The 13,504-nt window shown below is 38.9% G+C and overlaps 2 protein-coding genes across 2 annotated transcripts; one reads left to right on the top strand and one right to left on the bottom strand.

Annotated features, from left to right (window-relative positions):
• Nucleotides 1–5,916: 5,916 nt before the first annotated feature.
• On the bottom strand, nucleotides 5,917–8,669 carry LOC144649640 (BTB/POZ domain-containing protein 6-like). The gene has a single exon (XM_078509187.1). It carries the CDS (start codon nucleotides 8,421–8,423, stop codon nucleotides 7,062–7,064), a length of 1,362 nt encoding a protein of 453 aa, XP_078365313.1. The 5' UTR covers nucleotides 8,424–8,669; the 3' UTR covers nucleotides 5,917–7,061.
• A 117-nt stretch (nucleotides 8,670–8,786) lies between these two features.
• On the top strand, nucleotides 8,787–10,413 carry LOC144649646 (BTB/POZ domain-containing protein 6-like). Its single transcript, XM_078509199.1, has one exon. It carries the CDS (start codon nucleotides 8,820–8,822, stop codon nucleotides 10,152–10,154), a length of 1,335 nt encoding a protein of 444 aa, XP_078365325.1. The 5' UTR covers nucleotides 8,787–8,819; the 3' UTR covers nucleotides 10,155–10,413.
• The last annotated feature ends 3,091 nt before the right edge of the window (nucleotides 10,414–13,504 follow it).

A 13,504-nucleotide genomic window follows, 5' to 3' on the forward strand; every position in this document is an offset into this window, starting at 1 on the left:
TTTTGGTCCCAAAGATTTAAAAAATTACAGTTCAAATGTGCATTTTGTGGCTTTAGCTTTCACCAAGGGGGGTGGGATGGGTAGTTCTCTATGGAGTTTCATAAAGGGAAGCTCAGCCTGGAGGTTCAATCAGGCCTTGCCCTTTCACACACTAACTTTTACTGCAGTGGTACTCATTTCACATACATAAAACAAAAATACTGTACCCCTTTCTTATATAGTTTCTATATATAGATATGCCAGCAACAGGGGACTATACCCAATGTTATAGGTACAGCTAGAAGACTCACACAAATGTTTGCATGGTAATGTCTGGCAGGAAATTCTATTCATCAGATTTAGTTGTTACCATCTTGCATACTGCAAGGGTTAAAAATGCACTGGTAAAGCCAACATATGGAGTAACTACGTAAGTGAAACTACACAGTTTAAGTCACAATCCTTCCATTACTTTCATGGTCATTGTTTAAATCTGAACAATAGCTCTGCACACCTACTTGGGGAAACATCTGTTTCATCATAGTAGTTCAAGTCAAATTCTACACCTGAAACCTCAACTACATCAGTAACATCATTTCCAGTATAATAGCCAGGGCCATCTACTGATGCATTAATGCAGACATGTATGCCCGTTGTTAAAGCAAATGGTTCATCAAATATAACATCAAAGCCATAATAAAATCCAGCACTACACAATCTCCTCCCAGATATAAATGTCCCACTTTGGTATACTCTCCGGAAAGTACTACTATATTTTTCAGCAATATTTTTTCAGCTTGTTGACTTTGAATGCGCTTTTCAAGTGCTACGGATCATGAACGCGCGTAGCAAACAGTACATGAAACTGGTTCAAGGAAACGACCTGCTCGCGCCATCTATGTAACATGTATACACGATGTACGGAGGAAAAACGACCTGACTAAGACGAACTTTATGCCGTGGCTGATATTTTTCGCGATTTCTCTGCCATTTCTTAGAGGAGAGCGACAAAATACGCCGCAACAAATGGAGGGGAAGTAGGAGGACTGTATTTAGACAAGAAGAAATTCAAAGGGAAAACACGAGGTAAAAATGACAAGACAGTTAGTAAAGCAATGAATTTACTTCGCTCGATATTATCGTTTTCAGATTTACCATACTCGCTGTCCCTAACAACATTTTAAAGCTAACCCCAAGGCCTAAATCGTGATTTTTGTACAATTTATAAGCTCGTCTTTAATTTTCAAACACGATGAAAGTGCGGAAAATTTATCATTTGTTTCCATTTTCCTTGGTTTTAACGCAAAAATTCAAAAATTTCGCTTATTTTTTCTAAGTCTTAAATTATTTTACCTGTTTTTGAAGCGATATCGGTCTAAAACTATTTTGGACTTAGAAAAAAATTGGAAAGTTAGTAAAACAAAGAGAAGACTTAAACAAAGAACTGGCTGTCTATTGTTCTGGCTATTGTTTTCAATAAACAAAGAACTGTATGCATAATAAATGTAGGGGGCTGTGCGGAAATCTTGCCCATAGCAAAAAACACAGGACTGGAAATCGACAACAAGAACTTGTGAGCTGGAATGGCAATCTTGCTTCTCTTGTTGTCACGCTCTCCATATTTTCGGGACGCTTGCACAACAAATTTGACGTCACTCAGGATCTCGTTGTTAAACAAAGATTTGCATCTTTCTTTGTGATCCATTGACCAGTTCTTTGCTTTGAGGGTAGTCATGACTTATTTTCTTCAATAATTCCCAATGCAAAAGGTGAAAAATTCCGAGGGAAAATAACTGCAAAGGAGAAAGATATAAAACCGTCGTCGGAACCTCGTTTTTGTACAGCGGGTGACTTTGTGAAAAGACCTTGCGTTGTATAAGAACAGGTAGCCAAAGACCAGGGAACGGAAAATCTGGGGACGAGGAACGGGGAATGGGGAACGGGGAATAGGGAATCTCTAAAATGGGCAATCTCTAAATGGGAAATCTCTAAAAGGGGAATCTCTAAAAGGGGGAATCTCTGAAGTGGAGAATCTCTAAAAGGGGGAATCTATTACCGCGCGACGCGCCTTACCGTGGCCACCCAACAAACTTTTTTGACAAGTTATAATTAGCCAATCAGAGAGCGCGAATTTGTTTGAGCTGTCCCGCCTCCCTGCAATGTTCAAGGCTGTTGTCACGAAACCTGTGCAATCGTATTGTAAACAAGGTTGTATTTTATTTCAGCTTATATTGGTACAGACCTAAATCAATTTTGAAGCAATATTTTAAACATATCTACTGTTCTGAAAACAGCTAAAAGAATTTTGCTGCGAAATTGTTGAAACTCCCTCGACGATTGCGATCTTTGTTTTGTCGTTGGCCAGCATTTGACATTTTCGAAGGAATTCCTTTATTTGGTGGTGAAAGCAATATTCGCATGTGTTTAAATACGGAGATTACGGAGTTTGGAAAAGCAGCTGAACTCCGAAGTCATTCAGCAGATCTCTAAACACTGGCAAATAAATAGACCGTGGTGGAATCCACCATTATCGAAATTATCCGCAATTATTACAATCTTACAATTATCCGAAATTTTTCGCAATTATCGAACGGCGGCTAAAGTAGTAAATTCTTCTTGCTGAGCTTTGAGTTTCTGTAACTCTCCAGAAGCACTGGTAATCGACGTTATCTGCACTTGCAAAACTAGTAAGTTTTCCTTCATCTCGATTGTTTTTCTATCCAATGCTTTACACGTATTCTGTCCGCACATGCTAGCGCTGCCGCTAGCGCTGTTTGAAGGACCTGCAAAACTTTTTGACACTTGCATTTGCGGGCGTGCTAATACAACTGTTGGAGGTAAACTAAGAAAGGTCTATCGACTTCAACGGTGCCCTCTTGCCTTCCATGCCAACGACATTCTTGATCTCGCTTTCCAAAATACGTTTCTCGGCCAGGATCAGTTTGTCTGGTGAAGGAAAAACGCATTTAATAATGTCCCCCGGGTTGTAGATATTTGAGGGAGCTTAGTCGGAGTTTTGAATCCACAAGATCCAGTTATAGAGCTCACTCTGACTCATTTCGTCCTTCGCCGTATGCGTTTAACCTTCTTTACTGGGCTTTCTTTCTATCGCTTCGTGTCGAGGACTAAAATTAGAACTCGCGCTTTTAACAAGGAGGCGGGATAGCTCAAACAAATTCGCGCTCTCTGATTGGCTAACTTGTCAAAAAAGGTTTGTTGGGTGGCCACGGTAAGGCGCGTCGCGCTGTAAACTATATTAAAAAGTTTCATTCAATAAAGTATTTTAGTAGTCTACCGCAGCGTATCCAATCGTTTGATTGGGTTCGGTAATTAAACATAACCGAATATAACGGTCGAAGCATTTTAACAACGCGAACAAAATTTATGCGCAATAACATCAACGCGAATTTAAGAAAAGTTCTTGTTAGATGCTTATATTAAAAGTTTTACATTAACAAAATTTACCCGGATTTTGGAAATTCGCGTTAATAACCAGTGTATCGTTAATTTCCTTTAATAAGTTACATTGCGGATAATAAGTCCTGCGTGATTTGCTTATCAAGAGATGAACCGGATTGAGCTAAACTCCATTGGAAACACCGGGTCTACTAGATTTTCTAAAAGTCGTTCGCTTCTCGTTTACGGTTTGGTGGTAGTAGGCCCCGGCGCGAACGACCTCAAGCTCTCGCACTTCGCGCTCCCTTTCCCACCTTGCGCTCTGCGAGCTTTTTTTAAAATTCTTTTGTGCTGCTTAAAGAAAAAAAACACTTACATTCTGGTTTCGAAGCATTTTGTCCAGCAACTGCAGTGTTTGGTATTAAATATTCCGATTTCAAGTTAGCTTTTAAAGATACTTTCAGTTGAGCGAAAGTTATCATTCAATTTGGGCTACAACTCACTTACTCTGAACGCGAAGCACGCCGGTTTTTAACTATCAAAGGCACCGCAATTTCCTCGCACACTTCAAAAGAATGTTCCTTTTGCCAATCAAAGCGCAGTATGGATAGGCTTTTGTACATTATGCTTTTGTTTCCCCACTAAAATGCTCCACCTTAATGCTCCATTTTTCCCACTAACTGATGCTCGGTCTCGCCAAAAAAAGTCACTAAAATGCTCGGATAATGCTCATCATACAAAGGTTTTTTTAAAATTAATTTCAAAGTTTTTAACATGGTGTTAACTGTTAACACTTACAAAAACTTACAAGTGTTGCAAGTAACATCAACAACGTTTACAAGTTCATAAATACAGCCAAAAAACATAATCCTCAAAATCATCTACGAGGCTAAGGACAGAAAGTAGTTGACTATCTCTAGAAAGCTATTTGTAGTTTTAGTCTTTATTTTCTCTAAAAAAATCAATTTCCTTTTATTTTCTCGGGAAAAAAATCAATTTTCCAGGAAAATGCCACTAAAATGCTCGAATAATGCTCAATACTTTTGCCTCACTAAAATGCACGAAAAAATGCTAGCATAATGTACAAAAGCCTAAGTATGGACATAATGCGAGCGTACTTAATCGCCAGTTGTTGATGAAAGTTCTGAGAATAAGAGCAAGAATAAACAACACCTCTGATCCTAGCAGTTGAAGTCTGACTGAGCTTATCCCCCAGTTGCAGCTTTTGCCTCGCAGAGTTTCCACAGAGACTGGGAAACCAGCATCCTGAAAATGATTCAGATTTCCCCTTTTAGAGATTCCCTTGCCTAGTTCCTGTACGGCTTTTCCCCCAGGCCTTCACGGTATTACTGACGTAACTACTCCTTTCGGTGACGTATCCTTGACGAACGGCCGGGGACCACGTGACCTGAAACGAGTTGACCGCCACGAAAATAGAGGCCTAGGAGCTAGGCAAGAGATTCCCCATTTTAGAGATTCCCCCTTTAGTGATTTCCCCTTTTAGAGATTCCTCCTTTTAGAGATTCCCCCTTTTAGAGATTCCCCCTTTAAGAGATTCCACCTTTTAGAGATTTCCCCCTTTTAGAGATTCCCCATTTTAGAGATTCCCCCTTTAGAGATTTCCCCTTCTAGAGATTCCCCCTTTTAGAGATTCCCCATTTTAGAGATTCTTCTTTTAGAGATTCCCCCTTTAAGAGATTCCCCCTTTTAGAGATCCCCCTTTCAGAGATTCCCCATTTTATAGATTCCCCCTTTTAAAGATTCCCCATTTTAGAGATTCCCCCTTTTAGAGATTCCCCATTTTAGAGATTCCCCCTTTAGAGATTTCCCCTTTTAGAGATTCCCCCTTTTAGAGATTCCCCATTTTAGAGATTCCCCCTTTTAGAAAATCCCCTTTTTAGAGATTCCTCCTTTAGAGATTCCCCATTTTAGAGATTCCCCCCTGGGGGGGAACTCAAAAAAGTTTTATACGGGGAGGCTCCGCCCCAAGCTGTTACCCCTTACCCTTTTATATACCATTTTGACAGAAATAGTACCCCTTTCGTATACCTTTTACTGAAAAAAGGTACCCCTTTCATATACCTAAACGACGTGACATAGCCTTAGAACAGGACGTTTTCTTGTCATTTTTATGTAGCGCTTAATAAATTAAAATAATACAGCCATAAAGTGCGTCTGTTCAAAATATTTTAATTACAGGCCTTTTAAAAAACCTAAATGACGGATTTTCATACCCTTTCATATACCTAAACTTGTGAAATCGCTACACTTTTTTATACCTGAAACCTGAAAAAGGTACCCCTTTCGAGCAGAGCCTCCCCGTATAGGCCGTTATATGGAGTACCCCCCCGGGGATTCCCTTTTGTAGAGATTCCCCCTGTTAGAGATTCCTCATTCCCGTTCACCGATTCCCTGTTTTATTAATTTAATTATCAACCGTGTTCATGAAATGAGTTGTAATTCTCAAAGCTTACCATTTTTCACCCACAACACCTCAAATTCAAAGGCTTTGACAGTCATTCCATAAATACATGCCGAAAAAGTACCCAATGTTACATCTTTTCACCAGTAAAAGGACAATATTCCAGTGGTAAACCTCTACGAAACTATCCGCGGCCCAAGCTCTTCTGCACTTAATCATATGCAATTTGGAACCACAAAAGCCACTTTCTAGGGGAGGTGTATGGAATGTCGCGTGCAACACATGACGACCTCATATTCACGAGCTCAGGAATGAGGTGTAAACGAACAAAATTCCATGCACCTCCATATATAAAATATGTGAAGGTACTGTATGGCTCTTAGAGTTTTGTATGGTCCAACACACCATAGTACTTTGATATGAGTTTCTGTATTGCTTTCTTATTCTGGCATCCAATTTCTTTTTATATAAGAACATGTTTTACTTATCAGGCTGAATTGGTTCTTATATATATGGTGCTTTATTGGCCAAATTTCAGCCTGATGTTCTTAATCCACTTGTTCTTATCTGCGGGTGTTTACTGTACTCAAGGGTAATCAAAGAACAACCGGTTTAGCTATATCCTAGTAAAGTAAAGACAGGTCCCTTTTGCCTTTCTATTGTTCTTCTTCTATATAGTTCTTTATATAGTTCTTATATATAGTTCTTTTTTTCACATTAAGCTTATGAACTGTCTGTAAATTTTTCCGATTAGATGATACAATGAAAGGTTGGAAACATGGGATTGAGGCGCTGTTATTTTAAATCTCAGATGATGTTGAAAAATGATAGTCAATAATGGGATGTCATGTTTTTGACTTCTTTGATGCACAAAGTTTTAATCTTTCCCTCCTTTTCCTTCTCCTCTCCACCCCTGCATCTCATTGTATTTATGGTAATGTGTGGTTTATAGCCATCACCTTCACTAACAAAACACATTTCTAGTGAAATTCTTGTACAAATGTTTGTATTGGGTTATAAGAATTTAATAAACCAGCTATGTGACAAATTCCACAAAGCCATTTTTCACAGAGCACAGCACAAATTTTAGTCTGATTTTGTTTTTTTTTCTCATGGGAAAATTGGAGCATAAAAAACACCAATGTAAATGAATTCTAATTCATTTCTATATAATTAAACTATTCAATATGAGGGGTTTTTAATTTAAAAAAGTTGATGACTTACTGCTTTGTCTACAGTAAAAAAAATTCTGTTTGTTTCAGGGTTATTCTTTTACTTTAAATAAAAGCTCTGCACACATACTTTGGGAAAGTACTCCATAATTGGGGTCAGGAAAATAATCCTCATGAGCGAAGGCAAATCTCACTCCAGAAACAAAAGCATAATCGATATCCTCATTTCCAACACAATGGCCAGGACCCTCTGCTGATGCTTCAATGAGGTAACAAACATCTCTCTCAACAGCAAGTGGCTCATCAAAAATAACATTAAAGCCATAATAAGATCCACTGTTACACTTCATTCCCTCTGAGGCATAGGTCCCAGTTTTAGATACAAGAAGATCATCGTCATCACCATTAACTATGTTCAATGTGACCGTAAATTCACCACCATCATTACCTAAAATAGAAACACCATGTAATATTATGTCCTTGTCAACTTTAAGAACAAACCAGTCTACCTCATCTGGATGATTTTCGATGAACCGGTATTTAACATTATGAAAACTCTTGAATCTACAACATCTTAACAGGGAACCCACTCTGTGATCATTTGGGAATCCAACTACTGAAGTCACAGTAGAGCTGAAATATTTCATGATGTCACTTTTTTCATGTTGTGTTAAAATGTTGCTGTCAAGCACAACATCCACGAACTCATTCTGCTTCATGATTGGAAAACGTATATTTTTCACAATCTGTTCTCCAAGGACTTGTCTTTTGACAGAGCCGTCTGCTTTAAGTTGTTGCCTTTTGCATTCTTCTTTTGCCCAGCAATCTACAGCCTTGAACAACTCCACTTCTCTGATTTTTAGCGAATCCCTTTCCACTAACTGGTTTAGAAAAGATCTCTCCATGCTCAGAAATTCATTTGATTTCAAGGCCTCCTCCGTCTCTTTGTCAATCAAATCCCAGCAATGAAACAAAAGATCTTTATTTTCATACTGTTCAGCGTGTTTTAAGACGCAAAAAACATCAGATAGATCAAGATTTTTTCCTAAATACTCAGTACATTCACTGGTCAGGCTTGGAATCATGTATTTCTCGGCCAGATACAACACTTGCATCACGTTATTTCCGTTCAAGCAAACTTCATCAGTGTAGATGTAACGCAACAACTCCAAAATACCTTCGTATTCACAGTCAGGGAGATCAATATGTTCTTTGGTTTCGGCCATTTCACCGCAAAACATAGCAAAAAACACAGGACTGCAAATCGACAACAAGAACTTGTGAGCTGGAATGGCAATCTTGCTTTTCTTGCTGTTACGTTCTCCATTTTCGCTGTTTCGGGACGATTGCACGACAAATTTTACATCACTTAGGATCTCGTTGTTAAACAAAGACTTGCATCTTTCTTTGTGATCCATTGGCCAGTTCTTCGAAAGTGCTTGGAGCGTAGACATGACTTATTTTCCCTCCAAAAGGTATATCTGGGTCGTGAATCGCGACTGTAGTCTGACTGTGGTGGGTTTCTGTTCGCGGACTTGTTTTTGTACAGCGGGTGGCTTTGAAAAACTAGATTGTGTTGTATAAGCTACACAGACATTCACTCTTGCCCTGACTTTGGGAAAGCAACTGAGCTATTATTCTTTCCTGCCTTTATCTTTGGATAAGGGATGGGAAGTGTTACCTTAGTGCTAGAAGTTTCCGATGTTAACAGAGTCAACATTAATGTATGTTACACAACAATCTTTTCTTGTCCCAAACACCGCTGACAGGGAACGAGTCCCTTTTTGACATCGATCCCTTCTCTGGGATTCTCGTACTTCACCATTTCGTGCTTTCTGCATTTAACCATTATGTCTTCGCTCATAAAGAACTGGCAAAAAGACTATAAAGAGAGATGTAAGTTTCTGTTTAATAGCGACACCCTAAGTGACGTCAAATTTGTTGTACAAGCGTCCCAAAAATATGGAGAGCGTGACAGCAAGAGAAGCAAGATGGAAATTCCAGCTCACAAGTTCTTGTTGTCGATTTGCAGTCCTGTGTTTTTTGCCATGTTTTGCAGTGAAATGGCCGAAACCAAAGAACATATTGATCTCCCTGACTGTGAATACGAAGGTATGTTGGAGTTGTTCCGTTACATCTACACCGATGAAGTTTGCTTGAACGGAAATAACGTGATGCAAGTGTTGTATGTGGCCGAGAAATACATGATTTCTTGCCTGGCAAACGAATGTAGTGAATATTTAAGAAAGAATCTGGATTCATTGAACGTGTTTTGTGTGTTAAGACACGCTCACCAGTACGGAAAAGATTATCTTGTATATCAATGCTGGGATTTCATTGACAGAGAGACATACGAGGTTATCAAAACACGTGAATTCGTGACAATCGAGAAATCGTTACTCAAAAAACTTGTGGAACGAGATACACTGACAATCAGAGAATTGGAGCTGTTCAAGGCTGTAGATTGCTGGGCAAAAGAAGAATGCAAAAGGCAACAACTTAAAGCGGACGGCACTGTCAAAAGACAAGTCCTTGGAGAACAGATTCTCCAAATGATTCGTTTCCCAGTTATGGAGGAGAGCGAATTCATGGAGGTCGTTCTAGACAGCAGTATATTAACAGAAAAAGAAACAAATCACATGATGAAATATTTCAGTTCCACTCTTACTTCACCAGTTGGATTCCTGGAAACTGAAAGAATGGGTTCACCTATTCGATGTTGCAGGTTCAGAGAATTCTTTCCTGGTTCTTACTGGGCAAATGAACCAGAGTATCCTAGTTTTATTCAAGTGACAGTGGACAAAGATATTATGTTACATGGTGTTTGCCTGTTAGGTTATCGTGGAAATTATGCAGTTACCTTAAAAATATGTAGTACTAATGATGGTTCTGTCTTGGCCACTGAAAGTGGGAATTTTACGCCCATTAGCAAAGAGTGTGCGTATGGTTATTATCACACATTTGATGTTTTATTGGATCTTCCAGTGTTGTTAAAGAAAAATGTAAAGTATTGTATTGAGGCTGTAATAGATGGTCCAGACTCTTGTGCCGGGAAGGATCCCCTTAATGATGTCTGCTGTGCAGGGGTGACATTTACTTTTTTTGAATGCCATTTCGACCCTGATTATCACTTTGATGGATTTATGCCAGGTCACTTTGCTGAACTTTTGTTTAAAATAAAGTGATGGGGCCTGGGTCAATGATGATTTAAGTAGTGAAGAAAGAAAACAAACTCAACTGGGACTTTTGTAACTTTTGGGAGAAAAACCTATACTGTGAATAGTTCAACAGAGCAGTAAATTAATAAACCAAATATAATAATATAATAACCATATATAAAATATATGAAGGTCAATTGATGAAAAAACAATAGAAACATCGAGGACAAAGAAAAGGATTTTTAAATTTTGGGACAGAATAATATGAAATTAGTGTTGAAGTTAATTTGGCACGAAATAAACACAACTTAAATTGACGCGAATGTATGTTTTGTGTTAATTTCATGACTTATTGTTTCTTGCCTTTCTACCCCAGCTAAGTGTTTATCAAACACACATTTACCACATATTCCAGACAACTACAATACAGTTCGCACCCTACTCGCGCTGATTGGCTAAAAGCCGGCTTGCTTATCGGATCATACATGTAAAATGAATAGAATCAAAAAGCGTGTTTTATAGTTTTGCGCACATATAGCCTATATAATAAAGGATAATGAACCTAAAACAAAAGTTATGTACAGCACTCAATTACAAAACAAAACAGGTACATACAGAACAAAAAAAAAAGAATTTCAGAATTTTGGGACAGAATAATATAGAAATTAGGGTTGAAGTTAATGTTGCACGGGATGAACATGTTTGAAATTTGTGTTTATTTCATGAAAAATTATTTCTTGCTTTTCTACTCCAGCTGAATGTTTATCAAATACACATTTACCATATATTCCAGATAACTATAATACAGTGCGGACTCTGCGCGCGCTAATTGGCTAAAAGGCTTGCTAAACAGAGCATCAAATAAATATAGTCAAAACCGTGTTTGATAGTTTCGCGCACGTTAAACCTGTATTATAAAAGATTATGAAACTGAACACAAAGCCATGTACAGCAATAAGTTTCATAAGAACATTTGAAAATACAGAAAACACACTGCTTGCTGTTCGTGTTTCTCAATTCCTCTCATCTCAAACTTCTAGATCTGTTGTGTTTAAATATAGCTCAATAAGTTTAGCCTGTTCCAGGCGTTCTGTAATTAAGTGTTACGGAACATTTTTGACCATTTTTGGGTAAAATATAAGATTTTAAACAAGACAATATTCTGTTGTCGTAAAGCTAGTGTATAGGTGTTAGCTGGTGCTTTTCGCCTGCTCTTAGAACAAAGCCGTCGCATAAGAAATGAGCTCTAGGTTTTATATATAAAGGGCGTGACTAAGTTTCCTATTTGCATAGCTTAAGTAACTCAAACTGAGTTGTCGAAACACTATTGCCTAGAACTCGTTTATGACAATTGTCCTTTTTGTAATAACTTTGAGTTCTGCATGTAAGCGAGTGAGTCAAGATCTCCAACACCATGTTCCTTGATAATGTTTTGGTTCACTTGATATAAAAGATCCCGGAAGGTAGCAGGGCACCTCCTGCTTAGCCATAGAACTATATCCCCGCAAAAGCCCCTGTCACATTCCCGGATTCTCCACCAATGTTACTTCCGTAACACTTAATTAAAGAACATAAGTTGGGGAGCAGCGCGAAAACCGAAATTGGCGGGACGTATGCCCCGTCTCTCCGACAAAGTATCTTTACAGTATCTTGTTCACTCACTGTTCATTCCGCTGTTTTCCAACTAACTGCCGCAAACGCCTGAAATAGTCTATATACAGTGATCCATTAGACTTGCTCCAAGTCGCTCGTTTCGTGTCGATAGAGTTACTGAGTAAGCTCGCTTTGAAATCGCGCGCAAGTGACCGCGCGAAATTCATTTGTCCGTGCGTCGTGCCCGCGCGCTTCCTCCGTTTCTGTATCCAGTGGTCTCCTGCGAATCAAACGAGCAACTTGGAGCAAGTCTATGATCCATGTGCGTGACGGGAAAGACTGAAACCTGAGTGTCGAGGTTAAGAACAGTATCGTGCGTTTGTGTTAGTGGGTGGCAATCAGTCTGTGTCGAAGGAAGATGTAAATAAATGATTGGCGAGACACTACGACTGATAGCTAAGTCAAGAAAACTGCCTTACTCGGCAAATCCACGTAAGAATTATCGTGTTAAAGGCTCCACTGATGGGCGTCTTGTACCAGTTAGACAATGATCATCAGCAATTGATCATGAATAACGACAATAAAGGACGACAATGAAATATCAATGTGCAAATGGCTTTCATTGTTTGTTGTGTGATTCTACATATATATGTAACAATTTTTACCACACCCAATTAAAACACCCGGCAGCGGCGGATTCAGGGGGGGGGGTGGATTGCGTGGCTAGCCACCCCCCTTGATCCACCAGAAAAATGAAAATAAACATATTAAAATAGAAATCAAAGGGCTCCTGAGCCAGCTCATTCATGTTTTCTTGGGTTTTTAAATAAACTGAATGTAAACCGTGCTAAAGGGAGGCAAGTAACAGTTCGAAATAGCAAGGGCCAAGTTACCCTGGGTGCCAGAGGGTTTTTTTGCGGCGACATAGCAATCCTGCAAAAAAGAAAAAACCCTCTGGCACCCAGGGTAGGGCCAAGCTGGAATAGCCAATCAGTAATCACTGAAGAAAATCTTTAAAAGGTAATTGATTGGATTGCATGCCTTCTTGAATTAGTTTTAATTGGATTAGTTTTATTTAGTCCGGTATTTAGTTTGCCATGGCCTGACACACAAACCCCTAAAATCCAACAGTTGGGCAAAAAGGATGGTGAGACCACCACTATTGCTAATATTTTATCTTTGGGGTTTCAAGGCATCTCTTATCTTACTTAAGATACATTGTAAATGAATGTCTGCAACTCAGTCATGATGAAGATCGGCGAGAAGAGTCGTCTCTGCTGCAAGAAGACGTTTAGCAGCAGGTGGGGTGCCTGTGAAGATGAAGGGGCTATGGGAGGAGCACTGCTACCTCTTCCACTACCCTGATCTGGTGCCATAATTATTTTTCCCCTTTCCTGATAGATGTTGTTCTGGTCGTTTTGCATTATCATAAAAACCAGGGTTCATTCCTCTTCACTAGAATTACCCCCAGAATGTAAGATCCTTCACATAATCTGGGTGACTGTAAAATAAGACATTTACCATTTCAGCTTTCATTACCTATTCCCATAAAGCATGACGAAGTAATAACAAAATCTGCAAATAAACCATTTGTTGGTGCACAAGCTATAGGAGGATTGTGTAAAAAATGTACTGAAGACACTCCTGTCATGTATCTGTGATACTGATCAAATGTTATGATCATGATCACGCGGAAATTGTACAATTGCGACATAATTACGAAATACACTAAAATTGCTAACAGTTGATTTAATTTGCACTGAAGCAGCTAAAACATTGGTAAG

The sequence above is a fragment of the Oculina patagonica genome, chromosome 1 (genome assembly GCF_052425735.1).
Source record: "Oculina patagonica isolate OP01 chromosome 1, crgOcupat, whole genome shotgun sequence".
Taxonomy (NCBI): Eukaryota; Metazoa; Cnidaria; class Anthozoa; order Scleractinia; family Oculinidae; genus Oculina; species Oculina patagonica.